At 36.9% G+C, this 26,295-nt stretch overlaps 1 protein-coding gene across 2 annotated transcripts in view; it reads right to left on the reverse strand.

Annotated features, from left to right (window-relative positions):
- Window positions 1-26,295, reverse strand: part of Pals1 (protein associated with LIN7 1, MAGUK p55 family member) — a 48,567-nt gene that overhangs the window by 10,573 nt on the left and 11,699 nt on the right. For both annotated transcript variants that reach the window (XM_055595351.1, XM_055595350.1), the window contains 9 exons: window positions 18,788-18,996; window positions 11,551-11,628; window positions 11,077-11,223; window positions 9,428-9,589; window positions 7,981-8,058; window positions 3,748-3,931; window positions 2,417-2,488; window positions 2,043-2,114; window positions 65-232 (listed from right to left, as the gene is read on the reverse strand). In XM_055595351.1, coding sequence (XP_055451326.1) covers window positions 65-232; window positions 2,043-2,114; window positions 2,417-2,488; window positions 3,748-3,931; window positions 7,981-8,058; window positions 9,428-9,589; window positions 11,077-11,223; window positions 11,551-11,628; window positions 18,788-18,996 — 1,170 coding nt within the window. The remainder of the gene's footprint in view (window positions 1-64; window positions 233-2,042; window positions 2,115-2,416; window positions 2,489-3,747; window positions 3,932-7,980; window positions 8,059-9,427; window positions 9,590-11,076; window positions 11,224-11,550; window positions 11,629-18,787; window positions 18,997-26,295) is intronic.

A 26,295-nucleotide genomic window follows, 5' to 3' on the forward strand; every position in this document is an offset into this window, starting at 1 on the left:
CATGTTCCTGTTTAGTTAAGATTCTGAGAAAAGCACAGGAAAATGGGAATGTGTCCAAACTTACGAGGAACTGCAGATGCAAAGCGGTCTTTTTCTTTGTTCATGAGTCTCTGCCGCAGTTCATTCTGGCCACAGTTTTGTGGACCAATCAAGATAATAGGTCTTTTCCTATTTGCTGGCTGATGGTAAAGTGACATTTCCTCATATGTTAAGATCTCTTCATTGTCGTAATCTTTGGGAAAAGAAAGAGTTAAGACTTTCAGATATAATTAATGTCCTATCAATAAAGATATACTTTTAAGTTCTATTGGTGTTGTGTGTTGCTTTTAAGGTAGGAGCTTGCTCTGTAGGCAAGGCTAGCCTCAAACTAGAGTGATCCTCCTGCCTCAGCCTCCCAAATGCTGGGATTACAGGTGTTAAAGCCACCCTGCCTAACTTAAAAATAACTAGTTTACAATGATTACTATAACAGAGGAGACTGCCAGAGGATAAGCTTATATTAATATGCATCATTTTCATAAGGACTCCTCATAATAGGGTTATTTTTAGGATCAGATATAATGGAGAGCAGAATGGGTAAACATTTGCATACAGTGTATTCAGTGTAACTAGTGTATGAGTGCTAGAATGATTTGCTCTAGTAAGTATGACTTTAAAATAAGTCATACTTGTATGCAAACTACATACAAGGAGCGGAGTAACATTCCTAAAAGTCCAGGATTCAGATAAAGCCAAAGCTATGAGTCAGAACAATTAACAGCCTGGCATGCCCTAGGAAAAGGAACCAGTAAGCTCTATGAGGGAGGGAACCTTTTTAGTCTTACTAGTGCCCAGCACAGAGCTGGAGCTCAGACTATACTTTTTAAAATTCTAACTCAACTGTTCAGTAGCTGTAACAATTTGAATGGAAAATTCAATATCTGAACTTGGATAATTAGTCTGCACCTCAAGGACTTTACTGTGAGGTGAAAGCACACAGCTTACTGCCATGAAGCACAGCTGGTACTTTACGCAGCAACGACAAATGCTTCCTTTATCAAAGCCATTTGCTTTATTCTGAGCTTCTTCTAACGTGTACAATCACACTGGTAGCATTCTGATTTCCACACTTACTCAATTCCACATCTAGGGGCTTCAGATTTGCCAAGTATCCTACAGTATAGGAGTGCTCAGAGCTGCACTGATCAATTTGGGTCTGTTTCAAGAAATGAAATAAGAAGTGCTGGGATGTGGCTCTGCAAGAGAACACTTGCCTCACAAGCATGGAGGGCCTGGGTTCAATTGTCAGTAAAGAGAGAGATCAGGACTGGAGGCAGAAAGGAAAGAAAGTAAAGAAAACAGGGTTCATACCCAGACTTAGATCTGCAATGTACTACTAAATAAAGAATAATCACAGCTTTGGCCAGTAAGATTAAAAACATGTTGAATCTCCGTAGTTACATAATGTGCCAAGCTTGTTCTAGAAAGTAATTATTAAAGCTGACTGAATTTTAGATTCAGCATTCTACAGAGCATCTAAACATTTAGCCTGGTGGTGGTGGAGGTACATGCCTTTGATCCCAGCACTCTGGGAGACACGGGCAGGGGATCTCTGTGTTTGAGGTCAGCCTGGTCTACAGAGTGAGTTTCAGGACAGCCAGGCTGCACAAAGAAACCCTGTGCCAACAAACAAACAATCTATAAAATTTTCTTTGTTACTTTATGCTGCACAAAAATGCTTCATATTTCATATTTTTAAAAAGGAGTGCTTCTGACTTATTATCTGGCTTTTGTAATGTGGACCAAAGCAGGACTAAGAAATTTAAATACAATGAAGACCAACCAAGGATGTAATGAATCCAGAAAATAAGACTGAGTTTACACAAAATTACAAGTGGTAGTGATAGCTGAACTTAGGTTAAGTGCTAGGTGTCCCATCAGGCAAAATGTTAGCTGCAATATAAAAAACTTAAAACAAAAAAACAAAAAAAACAAAAAACCTTACAGGGAACAATTACAGATGCTATAAAACAATTCTTATTATACCTGAGATTTGAACTTACCATCATTTTTATTGGCATTATATAAAACCTTTTTCCTCTTCTTTTTATTCTTCTTTGCACACCATAGTTTTCCTGTTGATCAAAAACATAAATACTGCATTTATTTCCTTAAACAATGCTATTTCAAATTGATTTAAGATTTAACATTTATTACACTGTTGAAAACTATGTTTTAATTATTATTTTATATTAATTACACACTGTGGACAGATGTCCAATATTTTCATGGAAAGATAACGAGTCTTGCTTCTTTTATTACTCCTTCAATGCATATACTTTTCCTTCTTGATAGTTGTAGTGTATGTATTCCACATGGTCCCAGATGAAAACCCAAAGACTCTTGCTTTTACTAATAACAAATACAAGTGTCTAACCTGATTTTTCTGGCTCCTTATCTTCTTCTATAGTTTGCTTCATGGCTTCCCTTTGCTGCTGAAAGCTTTTCCCTAAAAATCCAAAGAGAAAGAACAGTAAAAAGATTTAAGATAAAAGAGTAAAAATACTTCTAATCAAAGAGAAAACAATGGAAGTAATTTTTCACACTGCCTTCCAAACCTTTCTGCCAACACAAGAGTAATTCCAGCTAAGATACATAGCCTACAAATGCCCTTTTTAAAAAGACGGTTTATTTTTAATTATGTGTATGTGTGTGTTGGGGGGGGATGTGTGCAATAAAGATACTGGGAACCAAATTGGGTCCTTTGAAAGAGCACTATGCAATTTTAATCACTGAGTCATCTTTTCAGTCCAAGCCTGAAAATGTTTGTTTTGAGCCTGCTTATCAAGCTAATCATATGTATTATTTACCAATTATAAAGATAAATAATAAACTAATATCTGAAATTTTAATAACCCAACTTTTAAAAAGTTTTCAATAAGCATTACTATATACAAAGTACTATGCTAAGTTGTTTAATGGTTCTGGTCACTGAGGACTATCTCAAACACATCAATTCTACACAAAAACTTTGAAAACAGTAAGCAGGCATTCATCATTTTCTGATTCCAAGTCACCATTCAGCATACGCATTTGCATTTATTTTCATAATTTTTCTTTTTTATGTATGTGATAATTTCATTTCTATTTTGTTACCAATGATAAAAATAAATACAAAATACATTTTTGTGTGTTTTACAAAACACAAAAATCCATTTTCCTAAGAGATTATGAGTTTATTTATTTATTATTTTTTTAGTTTTTTTGAAACAGGGGTCTTACTATGCAGCTCTAGCTGTCCTGGAACTTACTCTGTAGACCAGGCTGCCCTTTTACTCACAGAGCATCACTTGTCTTTGATTCCTAAGTGCTGGGATTAAAGGTGTGCATAACCATGCCTGGTAAATGATTTATCTATTTTCATTTTCTGTCTATTGGAGTTTTGACTGTTTGTATATATGGGTGAGGGATGGAGTTACAGAAAGCTATGAGCTGCCATGTGGGTGCTGGGAATTGAACCTGGGTCCTCTGAAGGAGCAGCCAGTGTTCTTAACTACTGAGCCATCTTTCCAGCCCCTCATGGATTAAGATTTTAATGTAAAATGGTTTTAAGGTAACCAACCTTCATTTTTTCATATCTCTGCCTTGACATAAATTAGAGGAGGAGATGCTGCAGATTTTGATTTCAGCCTTCTTCACTGCTAAGGACATGTTCTACCACTGGGCTGTGCCCTCAGTCCTTTAAATGCTTTCAATCCTGTCTCTTACCTGGAACAAGTCCAGCTAGCGGCTGATTGTCTTCGTCCCCCTCTCTATATGCCTGCCACCAATTTGGATCTTCTTGACTGATCACATGAAGTATATCTCCTTTTTGAAAAGACAGACCTAACTCTCGACATGGAACATAAGGGTCATCTGAGGGGTCATAGTCAAAATGAGCTTTTACATGGATCTGAAACAAAAAAGGGTTAAAAATAGGAGCAATAATAATTAAATGAGGAAACTATCCAACACAAATACAAGTTAGGTGCTATAGCAGTGCAGAGCAATGAACTGAAAGGGCATTTAGTTAGGGAATAGTACTTTAGGGTAGGATTTGCTTCAGCTCATCTGCTGACATCACTGTATACTACAAAGAAGTAGATGAATGTTCAAGCTGTTACTGTTAGCAGCTAACAAACTGGGGTACAAAAGTGCCTCAAAGGTAAGGTAAGACTTAAAAACAGTCTGACTGGGACAACAGTGATCCCCAGTAGGGCAGGAAACTTCTAAACTGAAGTTTAGAAACTTCTAAACTATGACTGTTTGTATATATGGGTGAGGGATGGAGTTACAGAAAGCTATGAGCTGCCATGTGGGTGCTAGGAATTGAAGCCCCACTACAAGAAAAGGTAGAATCCTGTCACAGGTCCCATGCAAGCAATGTCAGTTTCCATGGGGCTGTCATAGCCAACTGACTTCATGACCATGTAGCTGTGTCTTAATCACTCAGTGTTTCTTTTAAAAGTACATGTAATTAGCATGTTCCACATTGCTAAATTATCTAAATCAGAAATCAACTGGGGGAAATATCCTTTTTGCATTTGATCCCAAACTATGCAACACATTTATAGAAAATAAAATATGAAGGAACTGATGTTTCTAGAAATGAGGACAGTGTTTACGCTGAGTGTGGGGTGGAGTCAAGGTGGCTAAAAGAGATAAGAGGTGGAGATTTTAGATGCTGGTGACATTCTGGTTCATTAACTGGGTGGTGTTTATAAATATGGCAAAGATACTTTGTCCAATTTGAAAGTGGGATTTTGCTTATCTAAGAGAGTTCTCTAGGGAACCTTCTATTATTCTTTCTTTTTACACCCCGACCATAATTTCCTCTCCCTCTTCTCCCAGTCTTTTTGCCCCCATCTCCTCACTCATACACTCTTCCTCCCTTTTTCTTCAGAAAAGGGGAGGCCTCCTATGGATATTAAGGGCCCTGGCATATCAAGTTGCAGTAAAACTAGGCGCATCTTCTATTGAGGCTAGTAAGAGGCAACACAGTAGGGTGAAAGGGTTCCAAAGTAAGGCAACAGCATCAGAGAGCTCCTGCTCCTATAGTTAGGCGTCCATGCATGTTCCCTGGTTGGCAGGGAATCTTCTTCTTTCTTCTTTCTTCCTCTTCCTCCTCCTCCTCCTCCTCCTCCTCTTTTTTTTTTAAGACAGAGGTTCTCTGTGTAGCCCTGGTTGTCCTAGACTCCCTTTGTAGACCACATTGGCCTGGAACTCACAGAGACCTGTCTGACTCTGCCTCCTAAGACCTGGGATTAAAGGCATGTGCCACCACACCTGGCTGGGACCTTCTAATATTGATATGAAAATAGACACTTGATTAAAACCTTGAACACTTAGTATCAAAATGGATTTTAGAAAGTTCTGTGGGATAGCAGGGAATCAAAACACCATTGGGATAATGCTTAAAAAGAACATACATATAAATTATTAACTCTGATATAAGAAAAATAGTATGATCCAGAACTGTGTTTTAGGAACTTACATGAAAAATGTTTCCAAAATCTATTTCAATTGCTACCTTTTGTATGAGTATGTTTTTAAACCTTGTAATCCTAAAAAGTAAAAATTTAAGCCTTACTACAAGTCGTGGGAATTACTCTAATAGGCTTTTTAGGTCTACCCAACTGGGTGATTTGTCCGGCTGATTTTATTAAATCATTGTCTGAAAGCAATACCCATCACTGTTCCTCAAAGTGTATTGCTGGAGCACCAGACACAGACATATACTGAAAGGCTGGACTCTTGTTTTTGTTTTTTAAAAGATTTACTTATTTATTATTTATACAATATTCTTCCTGCATGTGTGCCTGCACACCAGAAGAGGGTACCAGATCTCATTATAGTCGGTTGTGAGCCGACTCACAGTGATTCTTCGACCTCAGCTTCTGAAATGCTAGGATTATAGTTATGAGCCACCACGCCTAGATGGTCATTTCATTCTTATGATTATAAAAAAGAAAACAAGTGCCAAGCATGGTTTTCATGGCTTTAATGTCAGCACTTGGGGCATAGACAGAGGCAGGCATATCTCCGTGAGTTTTAGGCAACTGCTCTACAGAGAGAGTTCTCCAGGACAGCGAAGGCTACATAGTGAGATTCTGTCCCCCAAATCCCAAAAGAAAGAAAACCTGTGCTAAATTAATTACTTCAGTACTCTGATTTTGCATTTGCTGAAAACAACAAAATAAATCATCAACTGAGATGCAACAAGTATTGACATAGCATGATAATTTTATCTAAAAATTTAACAGGGCCAGTAAAATTGCTCAGTGGGTAAAAGTGCTTGCGCCAAACCTGATGACATGAGTTCAATTCCTGACACCTACACTGTAGAAGAGAACTCTCTCACCACCATATATATATGCATCCCATAAATAAACGAACAACAAATAAATTAATATCTGTGAAAGAAATGACTTTTGTTAAAGATACTTCCAGACTGCATGAACAACAGAAAAGCTGATAAATATATCTCAACCTCTGACAGCCATTCTCAAAAGACAAAAATCATGTACAAGGATGGATTATTAGCAGCATTTACAAATGAGAATATAAAAGAACAGAGCCATTAGGCTGTCTGAATTCAGAGGCCAAGTCTGTTTCCTCATGTCCCTTCTTATAAAGATTGTACACAGAAGAAAAGTTACAAATGCATACAAATGCATACAGAAAAAAACAAAACAAAACATAGAGCGCCACATAAAAATAGACCTGTGATAAACTATGGAAGAAAAATGAAACCAGTCTTTTTCGAATTGTTAAATTTTTATAAGAAGAATAACAGTTGTGGATGTGAGCAAGGCACAATGCTATACATGTATGAAAATGTTATGATGAAACCATTATTTGATACGATAACTAAACAAAAACAATAATAAAAAAAGAGTAACAGGCATAGTTCAGACTTCCATGTCAATCTAAGACCTTAAAGCCTCATTATGATGTAATTCATAAGCTACACAGTTCATGGTTTTAGTATACTACCATCGATATTGTTAGAATATTTTAACCCTCCTGCACCCAATACGGATGAGAGGCTATTCCCATTCTCTCCCAATTACCGAACAGCACATCTAAGGAGCCACTGATAATTTTCTGTTGCTTGGATATTGAATATAAGTAAACCAGTAAAGGTCTTCTGAACAGTCTAAGTTTTAAAAACTCATCTATGTTGTAGCATGTACTCACTTCAGCCCTTTTTATCAACTAGTATTCTCATCAGATAATATTTCAGTGTACAGAGAGACAAACTATAATATATTTTTGAATTATTGCTGGTGACTATTTTTAAGTTGTTTTTACTCTTTGGATCTTACAAATAATACCAGCAGAAATATTTATGTACAAGCTGTTCTGTGAATATATGTTTCCAATTCTCTTGCATATATGCTTATCAGAAATTGCTGGGTTGTATAGTATATCATGTCTATCATTTAATAGAGCTGAGTTAAATACTTAACATGTAAAACACACTAAAGTAATGAGTTATACATATTTGTTCAAGTACCCTTCTCCTTTACTTAACTGAATATAACCATCAATAAGAATAAAAATTCTGAAACAGAAGTATGTTGTATATTTTACTTTTAAAAAGTTCAGAGTTGGGGCTGGAAGGATGGCTCAGAGGTTAAGAGCCACTCTTCCAGAGGTCCCAAGTTCAATTCCCAGCAACCACATGGTGGCTCACAACCATCTATAATGAGATCTGGTGTTCTCTTCTGGCATGCAGGTATACTTGCAGACAGAACATTGTACAGACAATAAATAAATAAATATTTAAAAAGTCCAGCACTTACTAGATTTTTTATGTTGATATTTATACTTATTTAAATGAAATCATTTGATTTTTCTGTTTTTACTTGAACACACTATATTCAGCGAAGTTTCTGATACAGAAAAGGAGACAGAAGTCAAGGAACAATGAACAATAAATATTTAAAAATTACTTACTACAGTTTCTTTGGCAGGCGGAGGCTTGATCTGTTGACTAGGAATCAGAACAAATGTCAAAGTACCATGCATATCAGACTGTAACAGAAAGGTTAAACTACTTTAAAATCATTCCATGATCTTATGCTTAATACTCCCTAAACAAGATGATCCCAGAATGCCTTCAGTCCTATAGGAAAACATTTCCATTCTGAGATGCCTTCCTTATTCAGTCTTTCTGTCCTACTGTTTCTGTATTGTGCTCTATAGCTAGATTTGTAGTTATTGCCCAGTACAGGGCTAGCTGTATTCAGATATATCCAGCCTAGACAGTAATCACAACTTTTGGTACTAACAAAACAGAAAACAATGTTCAACCCAAAACAGCCAACAATAAAATGGCTACAAGGGATTACCAATGGTACTCTGCTCTACTGAAGCAATGAGCTGAGATCTGGTGGAAATAGGGACCTGGGCATTTTGTAGCTTTTACAATAGATTTCAGCACGTAGTAAGCATACTACTGCAACAATGGATGCTAAGTAATTAGAATAGAATTAGTAGTAGAATATGGTTTGGAGCAGTGAGTACTGGCCGGTGCTCGTGATCTCAGCACTTACGAGGCCAGTGGAGGAGAATAATCAAAAAGGCCAGTCTGAGTGACATAGAGAGTTTTACTTCAGACCTTGTCTCCAAAAAGAAGAAGAAAAACCATAATTAGTGTTGTATATAATATGATTAAAAATCATTATCTTTCTTTTTTTTTTCTTTTAAACAGGGTTTCTCTGTGTAGCCTGGATTTGCTTTGTAGACGATGAGGCCAGCTTTGAGGCCAGCTTTGAACTCACAATGACCCTACCTTTGCCTCCCTGAGTGCTGGGATTATGGTGGCTTACAAGCTTATGTGACTCCACTTCTAAGGGACCCAATGCCCTTTTCTGACTTTCTCAGATACAGGCATGTACGTGAAGCACACACATACAAAACACTCATGGGCAGAAAACAAATAAATTAAAAATTTTTGTTCAAAAGGGTAATTAGAGGTGAATACCTGATTATACTAGCACTGCCCATCAGAATTTGCTCAACAGAAACGTGCTGTGGCTATCTCAGGATAATAGCCATTAACTACACAAGAAATCTTGTTCAAATGCTAGCGAGAATAAGAAACTGAATTTTAATTTAACTCAACAGGCATGCATGAGATGTTTATACACATATAAAATAAGAACACATCTTTTAAAAATTATAAAATTAAAAAGAAAATTGTTATAAGGTTCAAAGTAATTAAAAAGAAACAAGCCCCAAACCAAAAATAAAATAACAAAATTGAAAAATACTGTAAAAGTTAGGCTAAAGACTATCATATTCATCAGCTATTTTTAAATATGCTCTGAAATATTCTCTTTTAAGTTTATAATAACAAAATAGGTTTTTATTCTACAAAGATTTGACAGTCTGAACATACCAACAAGTCAAAAACCTCATTGACATCTTTCCCCCGGATTTCAATGCCGTTGATCTCCAGAACTTCATCTCCTTCATGTAGGAGCCCACTCTTCTCTGCGGCACCTCCTTTCACTATTCGGCTGATGATGACAGAGTCCATTTCATTACGAACTGTGGCACCCTAAAAACACCCAACATCTAATTTAAACATAAAAATGCAATTTTTGTTAAGCATTTAATTTTTAAATTCTATTTTTAAATTTAATAAGACTATCCTTCAATGTTTCTTGAGACTTACTCACATTGCTATATCAACAACTATAAGTACATGAAAGCTAAATATTCACCCCCAAACATTTTTGTTTCAGAAATACTTTACCAATTAAAATTCTGAAAGACATGCACTTCTGAGGCATATTACAGCAGAAAAAAAAAACGTATTCAGTGTTTAAAGACATAAAATCATGGTTTCTATTCCAACAGCCAGAAAACCTCTAGATATAACTAATAAACACAGTACCTAACTATAAAGAATCTCTTAAAATTCAAAATATAATTAAGGGATAAATAGCAATATGGTTAATATGCAAATATTAAATATTACAGCTACAGTTAAATGTATTGAATATTATAGCTACAGCTAAATGTATTAAATATTAATATTTATTATACAAATTGGAAAAACAGTGGGAAAGCATATACTCAAAAGCTACAAAAGAAAGACAAGTCAAAACTTATTTTCTGGGGCTCAGTGGTAAACAGCACTTGCTGTTCCTGCAAAGGACCTAGGTTTTGTTCCTAGCATCCAAACTAGCGGCTCACAAACCCCTGTAACTCACAAACCCCTGTAAAAGGATATCCAACTCACTTTCCTCCTCTATAGGCACCTGCATGCATGCGGCGCACATACATACACTCAGATATATATATACGTATGTATGTATAATAAACATCTTTTGAAAACACCTAATTTTCTTAAGCATTTGCTCTATTATTGTCATGACTTTTCCTTTTATTCTCCTAGAACAAACTAGTTACTTAAACTGCTTATACATCCTTTTTAAAAATATTTTTACTACTCTATCACTTAGTGTGTGAGTGCATACGCGTGTGTGCATACGTGCGGTGTACACGTGTGTGCGTATGCATGACAAAAGTCCTCAATCACCCTCCATCTTGTATTTGGAGCAGAATGACTCAACCTGGAGCTGGCTGACCTGGCGAGGCTGGTAGCTACTCTGCAAGCTCCAGAGAAATCTGCCCATCGCGGAGAGAGCTAGAAATTCAGATGCATGCCAGCATGCCTGACTCTTCCCATAGGTCTGGGGCGCAGCTTCCAGATCATTCATGCTTGTGTGCCAAGCACATTCCAGTTAAGCCATGTACCTAGCTCCCAACCAGATTTTCTAGCTGTTGTTGTAAAGAGTAAGTTGGAAGGAAATTAGTTTTCTCTTCATCCTCATTAAATATTTCATAAGCTATTATTTTCATTAAAATATGAGTGAGATAAGGTAATGAAATTAGTTTTTCAACTGAATAAGGGTTAAAAATATGCAAGAGCATATTAGAACACCAACGAAGAGAAAACTCTCCAGGAACATAATCGTGCAGCATATAAGGTCTTTGCATAGAAAAAAAAAATCTCAAATCAGACGTGGGAACACTTACCAATGGAATATCCCGAGCCTTTTCTATACGAACTATTTTTACAGTTTCTCCTCCATACTGCCCAACACTTTCATAAACTCTCTCATCTGTAATGGGCTCTAGCTGCATTTCCTGCTCAGCAACCTTATCATGGGCCAGTAAAAGTGCCTGTTTCAAAGAAACCCACAGTATTTTAAGTAAGAACATGACTTATTTCTGTATAGTTTCCTCATGCACATAGTATGATGATCAAATCCTTAAAGGCCTAAAACATCACAGATAATCATGTAAGAGACTTTTGCCCAGTTTTAAAATAATTTATTTAAAAACATGACTTCAATAGTTTTACATATAAAAACGTATAACCCAGCAATGATTACTTTGCAGAGAGCGTTACAAACTGCATGATTGGGTCTCTTCCAACTCTACGAGACTACAATTTAAAAACCAAAAAGATATATACTGGAAACATATAATATTCTCTTCTTTTTCTACCTGAATATGTGGAGCATTCAATAAAGCAGTTAATTCTTGTCCTTCCTTCTGATGGACTGGCTTTAAGACAGTTTGTACCTAAGGGAAAATAAAAAGTTTGGGTTTTTTTTTTGTATTGTTTTGTTTTGCTTTGGTTCATAGGAATTAGCACTATCTATGCAAGGCAGTACTTTATTTTTAAGTGAAAATCAGAATGGCAAAAAGCACTTAAAGTGAAGAAAAGTACTAAAGAAACATGAAGAAAAAACCTTTTCCCAGAGATCTTTGAATCTTATTATGTTTGGGTAAAAATAACATTCCTTAAAAAAATTTAAAGCACACTTCAAATATCAGGGTATTTACATCTACAAATAAACCATTTCAAGTTTGAAAGTTTCTCCCAACACAGCATAAAATATGCCATCAATAATGATCACATGATACCAGCTACCATGCTATCTTAGAGATTTTAAATACTATGTTTGAAATATGTATGTTTCAAGAACTACATTAAAAATCTGAGATGAAGGCCATGCATGGTGGCTCATGCCTTTGATCCCAACACTCGGGAGGAAGAGGCAGGTGGATCAATGTGAGTTCCAGACCAGCCTGGTCTACAAAGTGAGTCCAGGACAGCCAATACTACACAGAGAAACCCTGTCCTGAAAAGCCAAAAATAAAATAAATTAAGTTAAATAAATCTGAGGTGAAGATTCAAAGTTACAGATTCACAAGATAAATGTAGTGATGTTGGACAACGTATTCTTAAGATAACTTCCTGTTAGGATCAACTTTTCAGGCCCCTGCATCCTTACATGCAGGCTGGCATCTATCCTGTAAAGCTCTTCAGAGACTGACCAGATGACCTCAATCGGGGTCCATACCTTTGTTCGTTCTTTCCTAACACTGCTGGATGGCCTACCTTAACTACAGGTGTTGTCTACTTTTCCACCCTTTTCAAAGAACAAGCTTTTAATGTCATGATTATCTATTCTTCCTACTAAGAAATTTAATTACTCTTTTCTCATTTCCTTGGTTTCTAATTACTTGAACTAAAAATTAAGTCCACTTATTTGCAATTTTCTATCTTTTACCAATAAATACAAAGGCAGATAAGTTCCTTTGTACACTTTCTCCCCAAAATTATATTGTGTGTTCTTAGTGTTCATGCCTCTTTTTTGCCTTTGGACCTCCAAACCCTCACTTCAAAATGGTACACTGTAAAAATGTGAACAAAACAAAAATTATTACTGTTAATAAAAGAGTAACCAACGAATAAAACAAAATTCTATATCCTTTATGGCTATTTTACTAGCAATTCTTCAATTAAACCTAACAGATGAAAAGATGAAGATTAATTTTACCACAACAAGCATACCAAAACATTAAAAAGGGTTGGAGAAATGGCTCCATAGTTAACACACTTGCTTTCTTGTAAGGGATTGGAGTTGATTCCCAGAACCCATAGCAGGCAGCTAACAACCACCTGTAACTCCAGCTTCAGGGAATCTGATAAATTCTTCAGGTCCCTGCAGGCATACACATATACATACATGCGCGCATGCACACATACACACACATGCTAAAAAAAAACTGTGACAGTGTTAGGTGTTGTGGTACACACTTTTAATCTCCTCACTCCACAGGCAGGAGGATCACTGAGTTTCAGATAAGCCAGGGCTAACCAGTGAAACACTGCCTAATAAACAAAAAATAGTACTGAAACTACTCTCTCCTCCAGTTCAGGTACTTGTACAGCAGGTAAAAGCTGACTTTAAAGACAGTGCTTTTCTTTTGAAACATCATGAAAACTACACTAAGTTAATTTGAAATCTATCACTCCTGACCAGATACCTTTTGACTACGGAAGAAAGCAAGTCTGAGAAAGACAGTTTTGTATTAAAAAATATATCCAGACTTCATAAATGCTACAAATCAACTCAGTAATAATATTCTATGTAAGATACTTTTTCCTCATTTCTATTTTAGTCAGTTCCTAAACATCTCTGCAATCTTTCTTAAAAACAAAACAAAACAAAACTCCGGTAAATACCTCTTTCTTTCTCTACCAGGAAGCCCAGATGCTATCTATTCTTGTGTCGGTACACATCATTACCTACACTTACAAAGCCAAAGGAACTGATTGTTCTTCTATGTTACTGGCCCCTTCCCACTGGCCTAAAATCAGAATAAATTAAAACTCAAGACTGGAAATCTTTTACAGTAAATAATTATTTCATTAAAGAAATGACCAATAACCACACAAAAATAGTGTCAGCAATCATGATGGAAATGCAAACCAAAAACAAAGCACCACCCAGTGAGCATTTTCTGTAAAAGCTATTTTTACAGTTTCCCATCTACACTGGCCAATACTTTCATAAACTCTCTCATCTGTAATGGGCTCTAGCTGCATTTAAATTTCAACTGAAATATTCATCTGTAGACATAAATACCATAATATTTGAAATATGCTTTAGAAAGATTTTTTTGTTGTTTTGTTATATATTTATTTTTATTTATTACACTTTATTCACTTTGTATCCCCCCATAAGCCCCTTCCTCCTCCCCTGCCAATCCCATCCTTCCACCTCCTTCTTCAGGCATGCCCCTCCCCAAGTCCGATAGGGGAGGTCCTCCTCTCCTTCCTTCTGATCTTAGTCTATCAGATTTCTTCAGGAGTGGCTGCATTGTCATCTTCTGTGGCCTGGTAAGGCTGCTCCCCCCTCAGGGGGAGGTGATCAAACAGCAGGCCAATCAGATTATGTCAGAGGCAGTCCCTCTTCCCATTACTATGTAACCCACTTGGACACTGAACTGCCATGGGCTACATCTGTGCAGGGGTTCTAGGTTATCTCCATGTATGGTACTTGGTTGGAGTTTTTTTTAAAGTAATGTTATATTTATCCATAATAAGAATGAAAGCTCTCTGGAAAAAGTTTTTTTTTTTTTTTACTTATGTTACCTGAGAGTCAGTAACTGGAAAGCTGGCAAGACGGTTTAGTATGTAAGGGTACTTGCCACCTGACAATCCAAGTTCAATTTCCAGAAACCACATGGTAGAAGGAGAAAGTTGACTCCTCAATGTTTTCTTCTGATCTTCACACTCACACCACAGCACATACATGCACACATGAACACACTCATACTCCACAATGAACAAATAAATGTAAAAACAATTTAAAAATGGATCAGTAATAGGAACCAACCGATCTCTCCATAGGTTTAAGTGACTAAACACATTGTGAGATAGTCACACAGTAAAATACTACCTAGAAAACATTACAAACTATTACGGCTTGAAGTCAGGTGAGTGGTAACATACCCAACATGTGTGAAGTGCTGGGTTTAATTTGATACATGCACAGAAGAGACGAACCTCAAGATTACACTGAGCAGAGGAAATCAGACACTGTCATGGTTTCAACGTGAAATGGTCCCACAGGCTCATGTTTTTGAACATTTGATCCTCTAGTGGAGGTACTGTTAGTTCTGTGAGGTTACAGAGATAGGGCCTAACTGGAAGAATTGGGCTGCTGATGGCTTATGCATGTGCATGTGTTATGTGTTATAACTTTGCTTCCAGCAACTCTGTTTCCCAATTACCAAGGCAATGTAGCCAGCTAGCTGCCCTGGACTCATTCTGCCACAATGAGCTGTCCCAGTGCCTTCCTAACCAGGATGAGCTATGTCCTCCCCAAAACTATGAGCCCAAATAAATCCTCCCCATTTATGTCACTTCTTGTTAGGTATTTAGCCACACTGACAAGAAAAATAAGCAATGCAGACACAAGAGTAAATATTGCCTATTTATTTGACATGTCCATAAATGGGGAATTACTAAAACAGAAAAGATTAGCAGATGACAAAGTGTAGAAGAGGTAGTTATTGCTTGTTCAGGGCTGTGGGTGCGCTCTGTGGATGGGGAATACCTATTTAACTTGGTGGTGGGTGGATTTCATAGGTGTACACAGATATTTACACTGAACCAACAATGAAGCACAACTTTTAATAAATGCAAACTGTATCTCAATAAAGCTGGACACACTCTACGTATACAGTTATTCCTCAGTATCGCAGAGAATTAGTTACAGGAACTCGAGTTCCATTCCCAAATCCAAGGTCACCTGAGTCTCCTACCATCCATATACTTTAAAAATTTCCCTACTTATACTTAATCTACAATAGTTGTACAGTATTGATTAGGGAATAACAAGAAGAAAAAGTCTGTGTTCAGTACAGATTTGATTTCTTTTAGCAAACTAGGCTGAATCTGAGCATGTGAAGTCCACTGATACAGAGGGGAATATACATCCTTTTTGTTTGTTTTTGTACAGTGCCTGGGACTGGATCCAGGGCCTCACGGATGCTAGGCAAGACCTCTAGCACTGAACTCGATCCTCAGCTCTCAGGGCTATCTTTTATATTTATGAAAATGAAATCATACTGTTCACATTGTTTTACAAGAGTACTGTATAAATATTTTGATTTGATATCTTCAATTGTGAAACAGAAATATGACCACTGTCATCTTCATTGCCTTTCTCTCAGCCATCTATGGGACCTTAGCATTAAAACCCACCTGATTCTTGCCTCTTTCCCAACCGTGGTACTAATGCCTTTAGAAGCCACCATTTAAACCACTGTTCTGTACATATGCCATATTGTCACCCCACAATCACTGTGCTCATGTTATCACAATTTAAGTTTTTGTCACACACACATACACAATTCAAAATTTAAAAATGTCGTAGTATCATCAAAGATTTAATCTGGATCTTAATATTTTGAAGTTTTCCAAGGCTTTATTATTTATCATTAGTAGTAAATGTTTAACTTTCTTTTTGGCAGCGCTAGGGATGGAACCCAGGGTTCTTTACCACTGAGTGCCATTCCTCACTCCTTAACTGGTACACACGTTATATTAATTTTTAACATACTTCTTCTCTGTGTGTTTATACATATGTGGCTCATTCATGCCATGGCATGCATGTGATCAGAGGGCATATTTTAGGAATTGAGTCTTACAACCGTGTTTGTTCCAGAGATCAAACGCAGGACATCAGGCTTGCTGGAAAGTGTCTCTACTTACTGAGCCACTTCACTAGCACTTAACTTACACTTCCAGCTATAAAAACAACAAACACCTCTCAATAATTTCATTAAGTTTGTTGCGATTTTCACTTACATTTCCATTTAAAAAGACTTAACTACGGAATGGAAAATGGCTCAGTGGGTAACAGCACTTGTTGCTTGTAGGACTGTACTGTTTCCCAGTACCCACATCAGAGAGCTCACAACCACCTGTGTAACTCCAGCTCCAGGGAGCTGACTCTTCTGACTTCCACAGTATCTGTAAGCACGTATGCACACACATATAAATACACATAAATAAAAATTTAAAAATTATTTAAAAAGATACAACTGAAAAGTCTGAGGTAATTTCTTGTATATGTATGTACATATGTATGTACTTTTGGTTTATGAAATGCAGTTCACACCAGGCTGGTCTCAAATTAACTACGTAGTCCATTCTTGGCTTTGGGTTCCCTTTTGATTCTTCTCCTAAGCGCTGCAATTGCAGGTGTGTATCATTAATCTCAGAACATTCCTTCTTTTAGTTATTTTACTTTATTGTTTTTGTGGTGCAGAGGATTTTATCCAGGTTTTTGCATGTACTGTGAAAATCCTTTGCCAATGAGCTTTATCTCTGCCAAATTTCTTCTAAATAAACTGGTGAACTCTGCCTGGTGATGGTGCACGCCTTTCATCCTAGCTACTCAGGAGGCAGAGGCAGGTGGATCTCTGAGCTCAAGGCCAGCCTGATCAAAGTAATGCTAGTTCAATACCTGTTTTTAAAAAATGCAATTTTCAGAAAAAAAAAACAAAAACAAAAACAAAAAAAACCAACTTTTCAATTACCTTAAACAAACAAAGAAATGGAGAAGTGGTATTTTTAAATATATATAAAAAAAAAAAACATGAAAATTTGTTATTTCTGTGGTACTGGGGATTGAACCTAGGGCTGCATACATTGTAGACAGGTGCTAGAACATCAAGCTATAGCCAGGACAACAGTCCCCCCAATGGAAAACTATCACACAGCTAATTTCAACAGTAAAAGGTGAGTTCAAGGAATAGGGGTCCATCAGCTCTTTGAAACTCTGGAAGATGGCCAGTTTCCATTCTAGAAACACATGGTCACTTGGCCATAGGCACCACTGGACCTGTCTCTCATGGTACACGTGAAGTCTTTACCATCTTAGGCATTTCAACCAGGAAAACATCTCCCTTAAGGACACTATGCTCATATATAAAGCCCCTCCCCACCTAACATACAGTCTGTAGGTCTTGGAAATTGTACTCTCTCCCAACCCCTTTTCTATCTTTTATGTGGATTCAATGAAATACATTTATTTGGTGTTTTCAGAATTATTTTCATAAGATTAAAATAACCTGAAATTCTGTAATAATGACAATGTATGCTGTCCCCAAGTCTGAGCTTATTTGTAATGTTTTAAAACCTTCAAGTTGAAAGATGTTTGAGGACATATTAAACATTGAACCTCAGCTAGCATAAGAACCTGAAAGTTAAAAGCAACATGTTAACATGAGAAACTTTTATAAAACAGTAAAATTGGATAATCAGGGCTGGGAGACGGCTCATCAGTTAAGAACATGGGCTCTTCCAGAGGCTTGTGTTTGACTGCCAACATCCATATGGCAGTTAATAACTGCCTATCATTCTGGTCCCAGGGGAATCAGACACCCTCTTCTGGCCTCTACGGGCACTGAACTCATGAGGTGTGTAGACATACATGCAGGCAAAACACATATACACATACCATAAATAATAAAAATTAAATCTTCAACATTTATAGCATTTTCATGAAAAAAAAAAAACCTAGATTGTCAACAATGTATCTTAAAGAGTTATGTTTATAATTCCTTGTTATTAAGGATTATCATTTTATGACTTTATAATGCATAATGATTAAAGTAATAAAATCATACTAAATGCATTAAAATGAAAAAATTTGTTGCTATCTACTTATTTTATATACAAAATTAACTCTTAATAATCAGTGCATCAAGTAGGTTATAAATATTTTTGGAACATAATGCACATAGCAGTTTTTTCTCAATTCCCACTACCAATTACCTCAAACAATAACAATATTCAATCAATCTTTTCGAGAAGTCCTCTTTTGTGACTAATAACTTTCTTGTGGATGTCAACAAGATGTTAGACACGTACCTCTTGTACAAGGTCTTGTACATTGGAGATGAGAGGAAATGGAGGGCTGGCCTTGCTCATGTGCACTGTGACAGCATTGTGTATCTTGAATGCATTCTGAAAATCTCTATTTTGTACAAGCTGTAAAAGCAGTGAGATATCCTCCTGGCTCTGAGAATCAACCAAAGTGTGTTGGATATGTTTAAGTGAAGAAAACAAGTCTTCAACTTCTAGTAGGAGAAGGAAAGTTATCCCAAAATTAATTATTTTGGTTTAAATTCAACACGTTTTAAGATAAAATTTCTTACACTAGCAAAACTTTTTTTCTAGGAAACAAAAAGCTCGCATAGTTTTAGGTGCCAATCTGTTGTTTTATCAGATTTCACTTCATAAAACTGTTAAAGCTACAGAACAAAATAACTTACATTTTAACTAGAAAAAAATATATTCTTACTATAAAATGAGAGATTATAAAGTTAAAAACGTCAATAATCCCATTATCTAAAAACATTTATCCCCCTTAGCACCTTTTTTCATTTTATGGCATATTTTAATTGCTTTCCCACATAACTTTTTAAAAGAACATTACAAGTAATGGGTCCATCATGTTTTACATGGCGAAAGTATAACTTATTATAATAATTATGACATTAAAGTTCAGTATCTAGGATGCTTCCATTTTAACTATCACACCAATAATAAATATTTTACATAAAAACCATTTATATCATTTCTGTAATAAATGTGTCTGAAATTATGTTATGATGATTTCTAGAAACAGGTACTGGAGAGATAGCTTTCTTAGGACCCAGGTTTGATCCCAAGCACCCACATCACAGCTCACAACTGTCTGTAGCTCTAGTTCCAAGGGGACCCACCACTCTATTCTGGCCTATACACGGGGCACAGACTTACACAAAGGTAAAATATCCCTACACATAAAATAAATAAATGAATAATTTATAGATACATGAAAATAGGACTTATATGTAAGATTCTGCCATTTTAAAAGCCACACTCTCATCAAGTACCAGGCCCAACCCTGCTTGGTTTCCGAGAGCATTATATGATGGTGCACGCCTGTGATCCCAGCACTCAAGGAGGCAAAGGCATACAGATCTGACAGTCTGAGGTCAGCCTGGTCTACACAGAGAAACTGTCTTAAAAACAAACAAACAAACAAAACCCAAACCAAAACAACCAAACACAAAAAACAAAAGCCAGACTCATCTTAGAGTTTTTGCCAACCTATATTACATTAATAATTAATTACCAATATTCATTATTATTTGCAAAACTTTGATTTAATAGTAAAATAAAGTGTTTTCATATTACAAAGACCTTAATGTTTCTATTGCTGTGATAACACACCATGACCAAAAGCAACTTGTGGAGGAAAGGGTTTATTTCACCTTACTCTTCGAAGGAATAGTCTGTCACTAAGGGAGGTCAGGGCGTGAATGTAAGCAGGATGGAAACTTAGAGGGAGGAACTGAGGCAGCGGCCATGGAAGAACACTACCTACAGGTTTACTCCCTAGGGCTTGCTCAGCATGCTTTCTTGTATACTCCAGGGCCAATAGCAAAGGAATGGCACCACTCACAGTGGACTGAGCTCTCCCACGTCAATCACTTCTTAAGGAAATGCCCCACAGACTTGCCTACAGGCCAGTCTTATGGAGGCATTTTCTCAATTGTGGTTCCTTCTTCTCAGAAAACTAGCTTGTATCAAGTTGACAAAACAAACAAACAAGCCAATACAACCAGCTACTTTTGTTGTCCACAAAACTAATGAATACGTTTGTCTCCTAGAATGTGAAAGTTCCTAGTCTATACGTGTTTTTTTAATTGTTTTAAATTTATTTTTTATATTAATTACAGTTTATTCACTTTGTATCCCAGCTGTAGACCCCTCCCTCATTCCTTCCCAATCCCACCCTCGCTCTCTCATCTCCTCCCAAGCCCCTCTCCAAGTCCACTGATAGGGGAGGTCCTCCTCCTCTTTCATCTGACCCTAGCTTATCAGGTCTCATCAGGACTGGCTGCATTGTCCTCCTCTGTGGCCTGGCAAGGCTGCTCCCCCCTTAGCGGGAGGTGGTCAAAGACCCTGCCACAGAGTTCATGTCAGAGACAGTCCATTTTCCCACTGCTAGGGAACTCACTTGGATACTGAGCTGCCATGGGCTGCATCTGTGCAGGGGTTCTAGGTAATCCCCATGAATGATCCTTGGTTGGAGTATCTGTCTCAGAGAAGACCCCTGTGCCCAGATATTTTGGTACTGTTGCTCTCCTTGTGGAGCTCTTATCCTCTATAGGTCTTTCTATTTTCCCCTTCTTTCATAAGATTCCCTGCACTCTGCCCAAAGTTTGGTCATGAGCCTCAGCATCTGCTTTGATATACTGCTGGGTAGAGTCTTTCAAACAACTCAGATGTCCTTCAAGGGAGGAATGGATGCAGAAATTGTGGTACACTTACACAATGAAATACTACTCAGCAATTAAAAACAAGGAAATCATGAAATTTGCAGGCCAACTGTGGGATATAGAAAAGATCATCTTGAGTGAGGTATCCCAGAAGCAGAAAGACACATATGGTATATACTCACTTATAAGTGGATACTAGACATACAATATAGGATAAACCTACACAAATCTGTACACCTAAAGAAACCAAACAAGAAGAAGGACCCCAGGTAAGACAATCAATCCTAACTCAGAAAGGCAAACGGGATGGACATTGGGAGGAGAAAACAGGAAACAAGACAGGAGCCTACCACAGAGGGCCTCTGAAAGACTCTATGTGTATTTTTTACACCCCCAGGAAATGATTAGGCCAAAAGATTAAGAACCATTGATATTTTCTCCCCTGCTCCCCAAAGGGTTGTGTGTGTGAGGGCTACAGGGAAGAAACCTTGTCTCAGAAAACAAAACAACAAAAAGAATATGTAATTTAAGACTCTACCAAATTAACAACTTTAAATTATCTTTAGAGCGATAAAGGAAAACATCTAAGTAACTTAAAAGAAAAAAAAATTATGGAAATCTACAAAGCAGTTAAGATAATGGTCCACAATCTTAAGGGAACAACAGGTACTTCCTGAAGAGGAAAGTGTCTTATTAAAAATGTTAATAACTGTTCAAAGAGGCTCAGGGTGGTTGTCTGGGAAATGAGAAAGTGAGGCACCTCAAGCCTCACTGCTGAGTGAAACCAGGAAGCAACCTTAGTCTAGATGAGAACTGTTTCTCGGAGTCTCTTTAATTTCCGGGAGAATGAAGTTATTTTAAGACAAAAATGTTGGAAAATCCTGCACACCAAAGCTATTTACTGTTACATTAATAATATTTAAAAAAAATTATCTGTTTTCACCTATTTGTTATAATTACTAGTATTACTTCATACCACACAGCTTTTAAGAGTTTAAAAAGGCCAATTTAACCATAATAGTGACACTGTTAGTTTTTGTAATTTAATACTAATTACTCATTAGAATAAATTCCTTAGGGTAAGATTACTGATTGTAGGAGCATTTACGAATAATATGCAATGCCAAACTGTCTCCCAGATTTGTAGCAACTTATATTGCCACAAGCGATGATTGTGAGTGCCCACTTTGAAACATACCAAATTAAGGGTTACTGATCTGTTATGTTATTCTTTGGTGAACCTATTTTTACAAGACATGACCACTTGTCCAGTTTCAGAGAATCAGATGCCCTTTTCTGACCTCTGAGAAAAGCAGACACACATGTGGTGCACACATACGTGAAGGCAGAATACCCATACATAAAATAAATTTAAAAGAATAAAGAAATTTTACATTTCAATATAGATTTATTTTTTTATGTGCATGAGTGTCTTGCCCACATATATGTACATGCACCACACGTATGCCTGGTGCCCACAGAGTTCAGAGGAAGAAGTCAGGTTCCCTTGAGCTGGAGCTTTAGATAGTTAGGAGCCATTTGGCAGCCCACAACTATCTGTAACTCCAGTTCTAGAGTACCTAACACTGTCACACACGTGGAAGCAGGAAGAATGCCAAAATACATTAAAAAAAAAAAATGAAATTAGTGAGAAACATGAGAACTAATTCTAGAATGCCTACAAATTTCAACTAGGTTTAAGACCAATTTAAACCTGCTCCAAATAGCTTTCTTTACACCTGTACCAAAATCTATCAAGTCCTATTCACTTTTTCTTTAATTAATGAAAACTTTTTACCAAAACTCCAAAAGCATCACATTAATCAGTTTCACCAAACCAAAGTGGTTACTTGCACCGACGCTCAGCCTTTCTAATTAGGTGTTACCAACTATTATTGAAACACTAGAATAGCTGGCTGAATTACATATTGTTACTGCCCTTCCTGAATAGTATAATAGAGTGTATATTTTATATGTACTATTTCATTTAATCATCATTAAAATATTGAAATGTTTCTCTCTGTATGTCTATTTATATGTATATTTTGAAACAGGGTCTCATGTAGCCCACCCTGGCCTTGAATGCACTAAGTAACTGGGGAGAACCTTGAGGTCTTTGATCCTTTCACCTCCCGAAGGCTAGGCGCTGTACACCGCCATGCTTCTTGAGGCTGTGGGTTGTACACAGGGTTTCATACATGGCAGACAAGCAATCTACCAACTGAGTTTTATCCCCAGACCCTGAGAAACTTTCCCAAATTAAACGAAGACAAACAAGAACAAATATTTAAAAGACACGTCAAATTATACAGGTGGGAAAAAATGACAAAGTGATGAGACTAAAATCATGGATGAATGACATGAGGATGAAGTCCATTTCAAATTCTAAGTTTCATTTTGTTTGTTTTTTACCACAATAGGGGTGGGGGTGGAAGCTGGGGTCCAGGACCTGATTGTATATATAGTGTTGTCTATCTTTTTTTTTTTTATTATTATTATTGTCTATCTTTTTTTATTATTATTATTATTGTCTATCTTTTTAAGAAAGGCTACTATGACCTGTGGGTTCTGTCCAATACAGCAACATGTAATTTTTCTATACTAAACTTTTGAGAAAGGAATATATTATGGCTATATCACAGCCTATCCTTAAGAGACAATTTCTACAGTTAATTGTGTTTGTATACACAATAGTGCTGCATTTTGCTTCTGACATTTGAGACAAGAATCTTATTTCTAAATATTTTCTGAGTATTCTACTTAACACAATAGCAGGTGGAATATGGGGAAAGTTAAGAAAATAAGTCAGAGCTGCGATTTTTGTGAATAACAAGGCTAAATACCTTCTTGAGAAATGTAAAGGATTTCTGACAGCAATGCACTGCTATGTGTAACAAAGACATATAGCAGAAACGACAGCTATGATTTAAAGAGAAATCCCACAGTTGCTTTCAAGTCTGAACTTAGGGCGAAAGCTTGCAGATGGCATTCTTAGGAAGGAAAGCGCCCCAAAGTACTTCTGATGAACAAGTAGAACAGACTAAGTTTCCAGTCACCCAGACTATACTTGCAAAACTATATGCACAGCATGACATTAAGATATAACTAAACCATATGTACTTAAAGTACTTTACGGAAAATGAGAAATACCAAATGGCATAAGCCCTCTAGTTGAAACTAGTATAAATGCATTGATCACTTTAAAGAACATTCAAAATTATGATGCATTTGCTCATAATAATTTTATCACATAAAGTAAACATATATGGCAGTGCTTTCAAATATAAATAAATTAGTTCACTGCTTTCTCATTTTTTCACTAATGAACATTAAAAAGGGTTTTAATATCTCTGAAATTAAGAATGATGTCATAATGAGTAATACTACTGATAACATTAACTGTGATTAGTTTTGATGGTTCTCAATCATCTTGATATGCTTTTCAACCATATTTTGAGCTCCAATAAAAATTTTAATTTCATTAAAAATACTTTTTACGTTGGAACTGGAGGTATGGCCTGGTGGCTAAGAGGACTAGCTGCTCTTCCAGAGGACCCAGGTTCTAGTTCCAGCACCCACATGACAGTTTCACAACCGTGTGTAAGTGCAGTTTCCAGGAGATCTGGTGTCCTCTTCTGGACTCCATGGGCACCAGTAAAAATACTCGTCCACATTCACATTTGTCCTATTTACTTATTTTGTGTGTGCACACGTGTGCATGAGTAAGCACAAGGACAACGTTGAAGGGACTTGGTTCTCTCCTACTACATGGGCCCTGGGGACTAAACTTAAGGCTATCAGGCTTGGCAGCCAGTGTCTTTACCCAGCAGGCCTTCTCACTTACTTACGTATAAAATACTTACTTTCAAAGACTAAAATATTCAGTTGTAAAATTTTAGTTGTAAATTTAAAAATAAGTGTTTTGTCCTAAATAGTAGCTTTTAAAAAGTCTTATACTAATCTATGCTATTTCAGGACGGTTCATTTCTTACCCACTTAAAGAACTATTCCCTCTTCTGATGGCTACACCTATACCTTCAACTATACAATGTCAGAGGGAATTAAAAAAAAATCCTATCAGATGGAATAAACCATCCTGTCAAATGTGCATGTTCTTCTGAAATTAAGGTGAAGACAGTAGGTTAGGATGTGGTCGGTAGTTAGTTCTTGCCTAGAATATACCAGATCCTGGGTCCAATCTCTAGCACCATAAAGCAAAGCAAAGCAAAGTGAAACCCAAGACATAGACAAAGAAACAAAAACAGAGCTTCCTGCAGCCTCCCCACATACAGACAACTGACAACAAAAATTGATCCTGTCCACAGAAAAGCAGGTGGAAGAGCCACAGACACTGAAACTTGGCATGAGTGCCAGGCAGGGAGCAGACAAAGAGAGTACTGAGGCAAAGAGGTGCACGAGGAGACAGAAGGGCTATATACTACAATGAGATGGCACAGGAGCACGGCAAGTCTGGCAATATTGGTAATAAATTCTACAGGATCACAACTTTCCTATAAAGCAGCTCTTCATATCTAGATTAAATTCCTCACTACTACAGTGTGATTAGTTTCTCCTTACCTGATTTCAGCAGAAGGTATTTTAAGTTCCCACTATCATGTCCAAAATTTCATGTCACTTAAATGATGATTGTATATGCTATTAGTAATCAAGTATATTGGCTTTGGGATATAAAAAAACAAAACAAAACAACAACAACAACAAAAATACAAGTCCTTATATTTGCCTCCTAACTTTTTGTCTTGGCTTGCTCCTAAGAACAAAAAACAGAATGAAGACTCTAAAATAGGCAACATGATCAGAAATGAGGATTTTAGAGGTGGGAGGCAGGAGCACAGAAGTTAAAGGCCAGCATGGTCTACATAGGGAGTTCCAGGCAAGTCTGGGCCTTATAAGGAGACTTTTCAAAAACAAACAAACTAATCGTGCCTGTGGAGACCAGAGGCATCAGACTCCCCTGGAGATGGAGGTACAGGCTCAACCACCGAGTCGTCTTGCCAGACTAGGGAGACTTTTTGACCAAAACTGGGAACAGAACTAGGGTAATTGCTAAAATTACCTATAGAAGCTAAAGAATTCCATCTCTAG

The sequence above is a fragment of the Psammomys obesus genome, unplaced genomic scaffold, assembly GCF_907164565.1.
Source record: "Psammomys obesus unplaced genomic scaffold, mPsaObe1.curated_primary_1811, whole genome shotgun sequence".
NCBI classification, from domain to species: domain Eukaryota; kingdom Metazoa; phylum Chordata; class Mammalia; order Rodentia; family Muridae; genus Psammomys; species Psammomys obesus.